This window comes from Xylocopa sonorina, chromosome 5, assembly GCF_050948175.1.
Source record: "Xylocopa sonorina isolate GNS202 chromosome 5, iyXylSono1_principal, whole genome shotgun sequence".
NCBI classification, from domain to species: Eukaryota; Metazoa; Arthropoda; class Insecta; order Hymenoptera; family Apidae; genus Xylocopa; species Xylocopa sonorina.
Window position 1 is genome coordinate 9,822,848 of NC_135197.1, and position 14,407 is coordinate 9,837,254.

The 14,407-nt window shown below is 46.7% G+C and overlaps 1 protein-coding gene across 1 annotated transcript; it reads left to right on the top strand.

Moving 5' to 3' along the window:
• The first annotated feature begins 783 nt into the window (after window positions 1-783).
• Window positions 784-4,566, top strand: LOC143423658 (kynurenine/alpha-aminoadipate aminotransferase, mitochondrial). Its single transcript, XM_076895148.1, has 8 exons — window positions 784-950; window positions 1,191-1,378; window positions 1,796-1,966; window positions 2,369-2,629; window positions 2,916-3,095; window positions 3,721-3,847; window positions 4,079-4,287; window positions 4,426-4,566. Exons 1-8 carry the CDS (start codon window positions 857-859, stop codon window positions 4,504-4,506), a joined length of 1,311 nt encoding a protein of 436 aa, XP_076751263.1. The 5' UTR covers window positions 784-856; the 3' UTR covers window positions 4,507-4,566.
• The last annotated feature ends 9,841 nt before the right edge of the window (window positions 4,567-14,407 follow it).

Below are 14,407 nucleotides of genomic sequence, written 5' to 3' on the forward strand. Positions count from 1 at the left end.
GAATCGCTGATGAAAATGCCGATTCTCTTGCAAATATTTTCCTACTTTGCATCACTTTTTCGCGAATCGCGATGGAGAAAAAAAAAAGAGAAGACGAGGAAAAACGTCACACATCTCTGAAGTGTTTGCACGCACTTAAAATTACGATAACCTTACTCAACTGTCCTTCTGTTTACCGTCGATGGGAGTAGAAATTAAAATGGAGTTTCCCTCTAGCGAAAACAACGATTCCCGATCGAATATCAATGTTTACAAAAACACTCGTTCGCCTATGGGAGATTCATTCTTACGTTCGTATCTGCAGATGTTACACAATTACTGTTTACAGCTGGTTATGGTCCTGTAATCGGCGCTATTGTCTCGCTTTAAATAACAGCCCCGTCGCCAGGAACGAGATTCGATCGTTTAAGTATATTTTCATCGTTCGCGATGATACGCCTCCTCTAACGTACAGACGGTGTCTCGATAGTATTGGTGAATAGTAAAGACGACTACTAGTATCTACGTACACGAACCGCGTGTTCCTTTCTGAATACGTTAATGTTATCTGACGCAACCAAAGCTATCGCGAAATATAAAAGCCGGGTAAACGAGACCCGCTGTCAGTACTGATAGTAGTAGCGTTCGTATTTCATAAAAAAGAATGTGTTCTCAAGAGAACCGTCATCTTTGTTAAGTCCTCTAGTTTCTTATCCATTCCTCCTCTCCACGATTGTATTTACGATCATTGTACATATTCGCCTGTACCTTTAACAGTCAACTCTTCATTCTCCCCGGCTTCGTTTCACACCAGTTCGGTACTCGGGACTTACGCGTTGACAGTGAACTAAAAACCCACCCATCGAAAGAAAGGAGGATGCACAAGAACAAGGAGAAGTTCGAGATGGATTATTCCTCGTTCAAGACAGAAATCTCGAAACGAAGGAGGTCAGCGACCACCAGAGAATTGAGTAAGATGATTTCCCTCAACCCCTTGCGTGGCCAGTCGAATTTCAGGCATTCTTCGAGAACATCCGCCTTCTCGACGACGCGTATCGGTTTAAAAATGTGCATGCGCGCAATTTTATCGATCTCGTAAAAGTCGCAGGCTGATTACGCAAGGGGTTAAAGATCCTATCTACCGCGGAAGAAAGTCAGCGTCGAAAGTAGGAAATGGTTCCCGTAACAACGTTCTCTCGCGTAACTTTCAGCGAAAATAGCGTACTCGGCGCCGAAAAATGTGATCTCGCTGGCGGAGGGTATGCCGAACGAAGAAACCTTCCCTTTCACAGAAATCTCCATCAAGCTTAACGATGGATCGTCTTTCACCCTTGACGAGCGAGAATTGGGGGCGGCTTTGCAGTATATACCTACTCAGGGTTACCCGCCGCTTCTTCAGGTAACTGCCATCTCGATTCTTTTATCGCAATTTGCTTTATGCATCCAAGATATCGCCCTATCAGCTATATTTCTATTACGCGGGACATTCGTAATTTACATTTACACGCAGTTTTATCTTGCTGTCAATATGAAATGTTGCGTTAAGGAACGTGTAAGAGGACGATGAATATTAATTAGCAGATTAACGAGATGTTTAGACATCTTCGATTGCGCACGACAGTTCGAGAACGTGCAGGATGAAAACCGCGATTAACACGCGCGTAACGAGTGAGGTTTATCAGAAGCGTGTCGGATTAATCGTGCGTTCCATCTTAAATGGCTTCTTTCCCACCTTTTTTTTTTTTCTCTCCCTGCCCCGGGATAATGCAATTGCCTTCAATACGTTTAACGACATTGGATATTAAATTGGTTTCAGAGCCTGAGGGAGTTCCAGCGAAGGGCGCACGCACCTCCCTTGTGGGAGAGCCGCGACATAGTGATCGTCTCTGGATCTCAGGACGGATTGAGCAAAACTCTCGAGGCCATAATCGGACCAGGCGATCCTCTCCTGGTGCACGATCCTTTCTATCCGGGCGTGGAAGTTGTGGTCGGTAATTCTCATCGTATTCAACTACTCTTACGGGATTAGTGACAGAGCCTGTGTTCGTAGAGAATTAATTGGATCTCTCGCCTTGTACCGATAAAAAGTTCACTCATAAGCTGAGCGTACGGGGAAAAACGTTCGATTCGTCGAGACGAAAAGTCTGAATACGATTATCGCGTTATTCAATAAGTCAGCTGTTTCCCTCGATGTATGTAATTGTCCGGTTAGACTTTTTCCACGCTCTGGCTGATGATGTCGCGAAGATCACGTAAACAGCCGACGTTATCGCGCAAACCACGCGACAAATAATCGATCGGACGCCAAATCGATCGATTGGAATATCTTCGCGAGTAAACGGGGATGAAATGGAGCGTTGTTTGTGGAAAATCGGCTTTCGATTTGCAGGTCGCGCCCCATAAAGCGGAGCTGATCGCGATACCTCAGGACGAGCACGGCGTGGACCCAGAGATCCTCAGGGAAACGTTGATGAAGAGGGAGCTGTCGGGCAAGAAGATGCCAAAGATCATGTACATTAACGCGACCGGGTTGAACCCAACGGGTGTCGTTATCCCGTTGGAGAGGCGGAAGGAGATCTACAGGATAGCCTGCGAGTACAACTTCCTGATTTTGGACGACGATCCGTACCATTTCATGCATTTCGACGAGGTAAGCGATGATTCGATTTCTTGTCACTTGTACGCGCGTGTGCGTGAAACGATCATTTGAAAACGCGATTCGTGACGCGATTCATTATGCTCGAGATATTCGAATCTAAACATTGTAATCGCTACTGCACTGGCGGAGATTGATTAGTGAACGTCACGAATCGATACGAAGAATTATGATTACGCTATCAGCGACGTTGATGGAAGTAGTTGCGTATCATTTGCGCTCGCACGTATCCATTCAGAAATTATTGGCATCGTATAAGACGCGTGGGTTTCGCGCACAGGTGGAGCCGAAATCGTTTTTATCGTTGGACACCGAGGGCAGGGTGATCAGGTTGGACTCCTTCTCGAAAGTGATCAGCAGTGGCCTCCGATTGGGCTTCATAACAGCAGCAGCTCCGTTGATAGCGAGCATAGAGCTCCATTTGCAGAGCAGCCACCTTCACGCCCCTACGTTATCGCAGGTTGGTAGGGTTGGTTCTAGTAAACCCACCCCTTTAAACCACCCTTTCTCGACGTTCTCTATCGTTGGTACAACCGTAAAATCGAACTCGATACAGGGAGAAAAGTGCCTAGCATCGATTCAGTCGCGTCTGCGATAAAAGTGATTTCCTTAAATACGTCTTGCGTCAGTTTTACTTTTTAACTGCGCGTATGTATTAATTATTTCTGCGCATATAGAAATTGGTTGGAAATCGCTCGAGCCAGCGATTCAGCTTCTCAGGATTTCCCTCCGGATTACTTCGATCTCTGTCGGATCTACTTTTTATTCGAAGAGGTTTGCCATTCAGGGGAAAAAGAAAGCGACCGAATGAGTCGTGCATCCAATAATGACGCATGTCATTGCACGCTTCGTAAAGATATGCTCGTTAGTCAAATATCGCGGAACGGTCGTAAATATTATTGCTCCAGCATGATGAAAAATCTCGGGAACGTTTCGCACGCTCCGCGTAATTATCATTAGACAAGCGCGTGGGCTGTATCAACGGTGGCGCGTGTCGGTTATTATCGTTAATATAAACACAGATCATTGGTTATCGCGGCCCGCGAAAGCGAAGCCATTTCTTTACGATTATCCGTTGTCGTTAGGTGATACTGTACAGGCTGATGAAACTATGGGGATACGACGGAATGACGAATCATTTCATGAGGATAAGACGTTTCTATAAGCAACGCAGGGACGCTATAGCTACGCTCGCTGAAAAACACTTAACTGGTTTGTACATAAATAAATAGCCCAAACAATAAAATGTAGTTGTAGTAAATGCTGTTGCAAGTTTCTTGCGGTTATAATCAACTTGTTTGTTCGCTTCGTAGTTGCAACTATGCGTTCATGCGTGGCGATAATGCATTTTTCCTTTCTTTTACGCAAGTGCAAGCTATCCAAAGCTTATCAATGTAGAAAAGTATTGCAATATCCTGAGATATACGTTATCTTTGCTTCTAGGCTTGGCAGATTTCACATTGCCAAAGGGAGGTTTCTTCCTTTGGATCAAAGTACGGGGTATTAAAGACACTTGGAAGATGATGATGCAACGTGGCGTCACGGAGGGCGTCATAATGGCGCCTGGTGCCGCTTTCATGAAGGATCCTAGCAAACCCTGCAACGCTATCAGGGCAAGCTTCGCTAAAGTTTCCTACGAAGAAATGGATCTGGTACGTTTTATTATTTATAATACTACATTATTATAAATTTTGTAGTTTACTCGAACTTGAATATTTCGATCTGACATCGATCGAACTGGATGAATTACCATTACTCGATACATTCCATTACTGTTTTCTCGTTTTCAGGCAATGGAGAGGTTGGCAGATCTAATCAGATCCGAGCTTCGTAATAATTACTTTATAAATGGGAATTCGTACATCAATTAGCGCATTTTGTGCTTCTCTTCATGCAAGGAAGACCCATTGATGTTGCTCTCGTAGGAACAGACTATATCGACAGAGCAACGTGTACTATAGTATCGTGCGCTGGTAGGATCGAGACCCATTTACCAAACGACGGGAATTTATCGAGCAATGTCAATGTACAAATAGCAACCTCGATTATTGACCTTCCGATAAAATATTTTTTCCCTTATCTGCTAGATGACTGTAAGATCATAGTTTTTGCTTTATTATTTATAACTCTGTATTAATTATCGCTTGAAACATCTTCTCATTCAACCTGTGATCGTTTCACGTCGCATCTTCTCCGTGTGCCATCAGTATCTTCGTTTATTTTTTAAACAATTGTTTAATTATTTGTAAATGTATTTAATTATCGTAGAAATTTGTAGACATATGTTTGTAACGCCTGTATTTATCACAGATCGGCGAAGTATTGTGTAAATTTTAAATATCTTATATAAAATTGTCCTTTTGTAAATAAAATTAAACCGTTTGTGTTATTTAGATTTCTCAGACTATTTTAATACCCCAAAACTTGAGAGCCATAAATAATTTTCCGTATTTTAAATCACTGCCTTTGAATAACAAGGAGAGAGAGAGAAAAAGAGACGATACAAGTACTGTAAACATTAGTGATTGAAGAAAAGAGTTATTCATGGTACATTTAGACAGTTTTGTTCAAAATGGAAATGGTTCTATCAACAAGAAGCAAAAATGGACAAAAATTACAGAAAATGTTAGAAGTGACGCAGTCGCTTATCGCGAAAGGGCCAGTGAAGGGCGACGTGGTTAATACACACGTAATGACGGATTTAAGGCAAGCAACTCGTGTATTTCCACGAACGGGAGAACGAAGGGAAATCTGAGGGCCCCTCCAAGATATAGTGTATATTAAAAGACGTTTCTGAAAGCCGTTATAGGGGATGCACAGATACGGCCGATCATACGAATGGCCGCATTTTCACGAGTGGGATTTCGGCGTGGAACCAGTTCACTTTCGTTTTCTGTCGTAGGATCATCGAGGTCAGTTCCGCGACTTTACGACCGTCGATCGTCACGACCTGCGCATTTATAGGATGAAAATAGTAAAAGGCCGTCGAAGAGCTTCCTTCTAAGCTACGAGGGAAGAGATTGATAATTTAAGCCAGCAATTAGAAAGGACCCTTAACGAGTGGAATCCTGTGAACCTTCTCGGTCAACATCACCCTCCAATCAAGTCGAGCAGCATTATGTCTACGAGTCCAATTCCAACCCTCGGATCTATTCGTCTTCTACTGGCTTTTAAGAATGTCCGCGTTACTTCGCGCGACCCACGGAACCGAGAAGCGGCAGCTCGACACCGGGGGAGGGTTTTCAAGAGGAGGAGGAGAAAAATAGGAAAAAGAGTGGAAACGCGGAAAGCAGCGGAATTCTCACGGATTCGAGCGTAGCCTTAGTCAACGGTCTCACGCTCGTAGATATAGAGCCCGGGTACGGTTTCCGTCGCTCTTCCATTCGCCCGGTGCCGCGCCATATAGCACCAACGGTAAAGGGGGTTATTCCCCGGGGGTAGGCGAGATCGGGAGGTGAGATGCGGAGGCGGTAGGAGGGTGGCTGCGAACAAGGGAAGAGCAGCGTCGTGGTAGCTGGCGAAAGCGTGAGAAAGAGGGCCGCGGAGGAGAAGGCGAAACTGAAAAGATAGATAGAGCGAGAGAGAGAAAGACGCGAGGGATAGAGAGACAGGGGTGGAATGAGAAAGGTATAGGGAACGAACGAGGCGAGAAAGGAGAGAGGTTGGCAAGGGTGTGCGAGGGGTAGTGCAGTTTCGTGTTGGCATTACTCTTGATTTCCGTGGTGACGTCGCTACCTCGGCTGCCCTTTCCCTTCTGCCACCCCTCCGCCTCTGCCTCTTCCTCCTCCTGGCTTCTCCTCCGGCGTCGTTCCTCCGTGTCTTGTGTTTTGCCGTTTCTATGTGCGGGACTCATACCAGCCGGCTCACCTAGCCAGCCCATCCTGATACGGAGAAAGAGCACCAGCCACCCGGCCCACTATCCCGGCAGAGATAGATCCTTCCTCGCGCCCTACCCACTGTATATCGTTCCGGCCAGGAATACGAACGCGCACCCCCACACGTAGCCTAACCTCGGCTTGCCTTTCGACGGCTTGCGAACGCTGCGCCCCGCGGAAAAACCCTTTCCGTAACACCCATTATATCACGGAGAGACGCCTCAGCCTTCCAGAGAGCGCGTTACATAGGGATAATCAAAAATTAAGGGACCGCAGGAACGCTCGGAACAACGGCGCCTCCTCGTCTCGGCCGGCTGACCAGCCGAACGACCGATAAGTAATTCGCAAGCTACTTCGTACGGATAGCGACGGCACTGGAGAAAGTTTCCTCGTCCACGATTGATTGACGGAGCGGTTTGGTGATCCGTTGATCGGAGGCTAATCGACGGTGACTGGGGTTGAGAGATGTTCGGAGAACGTTCACCCGTGTGCTTTGACAAGGCAGTACTCGAAGCGGATTATATGGTCGGAAATTGAGAATGTTATCGTTACTAGCCGTGAGCTTCGCCAGGTATTTCTTTTTTTTTCTTCTTCAGATGTCATCCTCGACGTAGGGGAAAACTGGTGTCGCAGACATCGTACCGTGTATAAAAATTCTTACGCTCGACGGGAAAAGAAGAGGCAGCTCGGGGTAAGCTCAAAGAGTGGTTGCTACCTGTTTTTCCTCGGAGGCGCTATCTCTTATCCAGCCCCGTCGTTAGTTTCCCTAACGTGGACGGGAAAGGCAGCTGCGTGTTACGAAACCTCTTTATTTGCCCGGTGTACACACGCTCTCTGTTTCTTCGTTTTTATTCTCTTTCTCGGTACCTAATTTACCAGGAATGACGACGAATTTATCTCGAAGATACGTCTTTCAATTATTTCCAAGCCCTGAGGAAACCGCGGCTATTTATTTAGACGAGCTCGGGTTTCTTTAATCTTGAATGCTTCGTTGCGGAACGACGACAGGTTCGTCCTGGAATTAAATTAGAATGCCTCCTATCCGTCGTCAACTTGAAATCAATTGCAGTCTCGTTCATTGATTTTCAAACGAACGATTACATTACATCGAACGTAGCCGCGATTCGTTGTTCGTTCCCTCTCGAAGAGGAATTAGGAGGCTTCTCGTGGCCGAGGACGGAAACGTTCGAACGAACACGAAGCAGCGTATTAACGTAATACAATAAAACGATAGAGCTCCATTGCAACTGGTGCACCGAAACCTCTGACATCGCGAGATCAACGTGCGACTCGCTCGACGGAAGTCCGTCAGGGAACAACGTTCGATTCGCCTTCGGCAGGCCTGATCGAAAAGCCGATCGTGGAAAACTCGAGCGCGCGGAACAACGTGGAACAACGTCGAAAGACGGGCGACGGTCGGGGGTGGTTTGGATCGGCGTACAATATAGCCACGCGATTGCCCAGTAAATATCGGGGCGAGGTTATAGCCGGCTCCGCGGCCCGTAAACCAAGACATTAAATTTTATAATATTGCGTCCCGGGTCTCGCTCCCGTCCCTCCTCGACATCTATCCCTCCCGTCGAGCGTTCGCCAGCAGCCCGGGTCGTACCCCCGTCGCAAGCCGAGGGTAGAACGCGCGCCCACCGGCTCGAAGCGCGAGAGAGCGAACAGCGAGCCAGCCGCCGTGCTTTTATTGGCTATTTACAGAGGAAATGGCCTCTAAATTAACTGCAGACTGCCGGATTGCTACCTCTATATCGAGCCGCCTCGTATAACGCCTCGTTGCTCTCGCCCGTTAAGATCAAAATCGAAATGACAGAGCGGCGACGATTAATTCCGCGCGCCAAAATAGCGAAACGCTGGCGTCGTCGCCGATCAACCCTTGCGCCTACCCCTCCGTGGTGTTCCTCTGCCGCGCGATCGCTTCGATGGTCGCGCGGGTGTCTTGTCACCTGGCTGAACGAAAGGCTGATCGAGACAGAGGGGCGATGCGAACGTCGACGGGAGAGAAGGGTGCGGCGAAGGGTATCCTTTTTAATTGCGACGTGAATTTTTGATCGTTCGACCGGGTAACTCGCGGCCCTTCTTTCGGGGAGTCGAAGGATCGACTCGCAGCCAGGCTCGTGAGAGTTTTATGAGACGCGGAACGAGTCTGATATTGTTATTTATTGTTGCTCGATGGTGGTTTCAAAGTTGCTCGCAGGGAGGGATGTTTAACTGGCAGCAGCGTCTGACAAATACGCGCGGAATCTTTTCCGCGTGTACAATTTGAACGAACGTAGGTGAGAATATGTCACGCGATTCGTTACATCTGCACGTTCATTGCTCGGGACCAGGCTGGGACATTGTATATCGCCTACGGTAATTGCTTTCACTTAAAATGAAGTTTGTACTTTTGGTGTATAACGATGTTACTTGTAACGGATGTTATACTTGTTTCTAACAATTCGTCAACTGAGAATCTTCACTAATTTGTGTTAAACATTATGTTAACTGCTCGTTCTTCATTCCTCTTCTGTAGTACATGTTTGTGAAATTGAATATTTTTCATGCAGTGTGACACAGTTGTTTAATACAATTAGAAGACTATATCTGGGTTAACGCGACTCTGATTTGAGAAAGCTTCTGAAAATCTACATAGAATTTGAGAAGAGAGAGGTTATTTTGAAACTGGTACTGTTCAAAGACCTGTTCATCCCATTTGATTGCTTTTTTGAAAGATTCGAAGTATTTCGAGTCATCGACAGGGTGAAGTGTTTATGACAGAAGAAACCAAAACGATGTATTCATTATCGTGAAGTATTCTAAAAAAAAAAAGGAAGAAAAGATCCAACTCGTACGATCGACCTGATTTCCTTTCGAAATTGCCATTCGACCAGGTAATGAATAAAAAAACGATCGTTCCTCTGCATGTGGAGCAGAAATATCGGGACGATTGCACACGGTGCAAAGTTTTCATCAAGAATATCGGAGCTGACAACGCGGTGGCAAATAAATTTCATATCTCAATTAGTTTTTGGGCCACGTGACGGCACGTGCCGAACGTTCGCTCTGCAGCACTGCCCCCGTTTTCCGTCTTTCGCCGCTCGAACGTTGTAGGCAGGGGCGTAATTCAAACGCAAATATATTAAGTGTTGTCTACACCGTGGCTCCGTTTAGTGTGTCTGTTTCGTTTAACATGATAACTATCTTTTGCTTGAACGGAACGCGATCCCAACTGACAGGGACAAGCATGGATGGCTGTGACACGTTACGATCGATTAATTTCATGTACCTACGACTTGTACCGATAATCCGTACAAATCTAACGATATATCGGTGGCACGTAAAGCTGAGACGTTGCATGCTAATGAAGAACAGAACTTCGTAAGTGAAATATATTTAATTTCCATCTGTCGTAACTGAAAGCGTTCATTGCCAATTGGAATCGAGGAGTCACCAGTCGGATGTAGTTGAAATCGGAACAACCTTAACGCGACCGCAATCTCTGTATTCCCAGCGCAAATACGATCAGAAAAGACATATGTTTGAGCAGTGTAATATATACATAGTTCCCGCTCGGACACATCGTCCTACAACATATTAACAGCTTAGCCGGTAAGCCTTTTATATTACATTTTTCCCTCTATGGGGTCTCCTAATCCAATGGGGTAGCCGTCCGCCCTGTAATACGGGGGCGCACATAGCGAATTCGAGCGGAATCGAAGTTTAACCTTGCGCTCGTATCGAGGAACCGCAACTCCCAAGATCACCGTTGAATGACCACCGAAATTTCGCTGGAAATTTATCTCTCTAATATCCAGCTTATCTATCCGATATCTAGTTCATCGATCATTTCGTTTCCTTATCGCTACTGGCCCGTTACACCAGCCAAAGTACACGTAGCACTAATTACAAAGAATCGTAGGTGAGTTAACAGAGAAAAGGGAAATAGCTCGCGAATCTGAAAGATTAATTCCCACCGCGTGATTGCGAATCGCGACGCGTTACTTTTCCCATGGTCGACGATCCGCGAGGCCGCTCTCCTAGGGACAGTCGCTTCCTCCGACTTGACTTTGTGAACATTTCACGCCCCGCAGCCCCAATTAAGTAGAATGACTGACCGGGCCACGCCACCGTGGATCTATTGTTCCACGCGCGTCCCACGGAATCGGCCCGTCGGCGTGGACATAACTTCCTCGGTCGCCAGGGTGTTTGCAGGGCGCGCCCTGGCCGGGGTTCGCCCATTGTTTGCCCCGTGAAACGCACGCAACGCGGAATCATCCCTTGACGCGTGACTTACGTGCCTGTAAAGCCAAACACAGCGGGACGGATCGCGTACGAATACGGTACGTATCCATCGCGCGGGAGATTCACGCGATGAGTGGACAAGTTGGACGACCGTAGGGAACTCGGGCTTCCTGTACCTGGGGAGAGCGGCCGTTGATGAAGATGAAACATCGTTTGCTCGAGGAACGTTCGCGCCGTTCGAGAATACTTTCGAACGTTTCCCGGTCGCCCATTGTTTTCGTTAGCTACGAAAATGCTCGACAGAACGAAGCGGGAAGCCAAGATTGAGAGCAAAGTACGAACGAATGAAATGAGCGAGATTGGGAGACGTTAAAGACAGGGAAACGCTTGACTGTTCTTCGTGGTGGTAGTCGCGAGAGGGCATCAATATGCAGAACATTGCATCGGCGTGCGCGGCAGTGGTAGTCAGGAATTCGAAGATATGAGAGGCCGGTAATAAATCTTTAGCCGGGACTTAAGTTTCGAAGTAAATCTTGCCACGTTTTAGCAGTAAGTCCAGAGCTCACCGCGGGAAGGGATCAAGAATACCGACTTGTTGGAGAACAGCCTAGCACGGTCTCTCGGTGACGCCGCCGCGGCGGCTTGCGTAGTCCAGGAAAGGTGCTAAATCCACTTGTGACGAGTTTAAAATCGTCTCTATCGTCCATACTGATGTGTCTCGGCCTTAATCCACCGTAGAGGCACGCAAGCCGCGCTTCCACAGACTCGCGGACGCGGTTCACCGGTTGAAGTCTCCCAGACGGGGCTTCCCTTCCTCTTGGAAAGAATTTTGATCGACAGTTTTACGGTAACTCTGCGCATTCGATATTTGAAAGTTCCGATGATCGTGGGTAAAATTGGTGGAGTACATTTTATAACAGATACGCGAAACGAGTCTCCCTAGTAAATGACGGCCCAATAAAACAAGATAATTCGGATCGTTAAATATGCATTAATATCACGTTTCTGCGCGATACTGCATACCACAACTAGATCAATAATCACGTCACTTAGAATGTAATAAATTGTTTTTCAATCAAGCATAGATTAACCAATTAAACGATTATTCCGATTTCGAATGGAACGTTTCTTCCCGTCGCTGGGCGAGTATACGAACGTCAAAAATACCCGGCGAAAGTCCATCCGTCTGGAACGTTGGGTGATCATCGCGAGAGAAAATCGTCGGATAAAGAATTGCGACGAGTCGATGGAGGGAGATAAAGTTTGGACGGACTAGAGGAGAGAACAACGTGATTTAGATATCGTCTTCTTGCGGTAATCAATTTCCATTAACGAAGTCGTGGGCTCAGTTGGACAGAGAGAAAGAGAGAGAGAGAGAGAGGTAGAGAGTGTGAGAGAGAAGAGGGGCAGGAGTCGAGGATGAGGGAAGCGGAAGGTAAAATGGAGATAAAGAAAAACCGAGAGGCGAGAGACAAATCTAAAGATGCTGTGCTGTAATCGACTTTTGCGCGTTTCTGTCCAAACTAATGGATAAGATATTAAACTGAAATTACTTTTTTCTTAATGCAATGTACATCGAAATGAAAAATCAGGATGCTTTTATCTCGAAATGGATAGAAGACATTTTAAATGAACGTGGATTTTAATTACTGCAAATGTTCTCAACAAACATCGCATTTGCTCGGACAGTAAAAATTGTCGCTGAAAATTACAGTCGGTCGATCTGCTCTGAGATTCCTTGAGAGAGCAATAAACAAATCTGGGATAACGAGAGAAGCGTCGGGGCATCCCCGATCCTTTCCCGGGGTAGTCCGTGAGCCGAGAAAATTGAAAAACTTCCCGGTAAAATTGTCCCGCCACTAGAACTTGCACTAAACTTAACCCGCCCCCTTCCACGCTCAATACATTCTAAAAACTAATTAAACTTTGGACATACACAAGGAGAGGCCCGACCACAAGTTCCCGTCGAGCAATTCTTAGGGGTGGATTAAGCAGCCGGAGTTCTCCGCTCGCAAAAATGCTTGCAACTGAAGGCAACCGGCAAATGCAATTACGCAGTTGAAATAACGAAGTTGTCGTCGCGTTTTTAACAGCATTTCTGCCGTTAGTATACAATTAATACAGGTTAAAGGAGCAATCGGAATTCATGGTAGGTGAAAATGTAGACAATTTAAGCGTTCACCTTAGGAAAGAAGTTTCAATCTAACCTGTTAGTTTCTCTTTTTTTTTTTTAATAAATCCAATAGTAACGAATACTTTTTAATGAATACGCGCGATATTAAATACGTATATTAATCGAATCAACTCGTAAACCATATTGTAATTAACCTTAAATCCTCGCCTGCGCAAAAACTTTCGAAATCGAAATCTATGACACTCGAAAGTTTCACGCGCGCCAGGGGATGAATCGGCTGGCAGCTGAATCTGGCAAAAACGCAGCGAAATCTTCCTAATGAAAATCTATAATATCTGACAATTTCGTTAGAACCGACGCCGAGTAAAAACAAAATCGTTCGTTCGGTCAATTTATCGCTACCCCTTTAAACAACAATCCGTCGGATCGACGATCCGACCACTCAATTAAATCGATATAAAATTGGCAATCCAACTAACGGGACCGAACGCGAAAAAACCGGACGGAGTCGCGTGAAGTTTCAGACATCGAACAGGAGGAGAGAGGAGTCTGGGTGAAGCGATATCCGGGATATCGTCATCCAGAGATAGCGAGAGAGAGAGAGCCGAGAAGACGGCGGTTCAGCGGCGGCGTAAACGGGTAGTCCCCGGCCGGGGTGGGTTCGAGCAATTAACCAAAAGCCTCGCCGGCGTCGAGTGGCAAAATATTTGCAGAAACGTGGCATCGTGCCCGTTTGGAAACTCGTTGGTAGCCGTAGCTGGAATGTGAGATATGGCTGGAACTCGATCGACGTCCAAATGAAGCACGCTAGAGAGTCGGCAAGTGCCTGCCCGGATATTATAGACCTGTGAACGAGGCTGAGGGGTGGTTTCCGCGTTAAATTGAAACGCTCGAAGGTAACGTCTAATGAAAGCATACGCGCGGAGCTAATATTCGCCCCACTAGAATGTAATAATTTCGGAATGGTACTTCAGAGAGAGGCCCGTACTTCTCTCTGCAACAAAGGTTTAAGCACGCGTGCAGCTATTCGGAATCTCGCGCGCCGAATCGCGTTTCGCCCAGGTATCCGCTCGGGGATGAGCCGCGCGACCCCCTCCTGGCCGTACGCCGCGACGGAGCTCGGGTATAGGCGATTTATTAAAAAGTTCATTCGATAATCCGAGCCCGTGCCAGGCCGCCGTTACGAACGCGTTGATTCCGTTAGCAAAGCGAATAGCAACCGAAGAGAGAGCGAAGACCGGCCGGCTCGGGTCGAATCAAAATTTGCACTTCGACCTGGTTCGCTACCGCGATAATTGCACGCTCCTCCGCGTTTCCACCTTGCCGCCGCCGTTTCCGTCGCGTAATTCGCCCCCGGCTATTGAAATCGTTCCGGTCAGATTGAAATTGAACACGCCGGGACGACTTCGTCGATCGAAAATTCCGCTTCGTTTACCACCGATTTGTAATCCGCCCTAATTGGTTTACACGGTTTAATGGAACTGCGCAACGCTGGCCTGCGTTTCATTCTCGATATGAAAGATTGGAATCTTT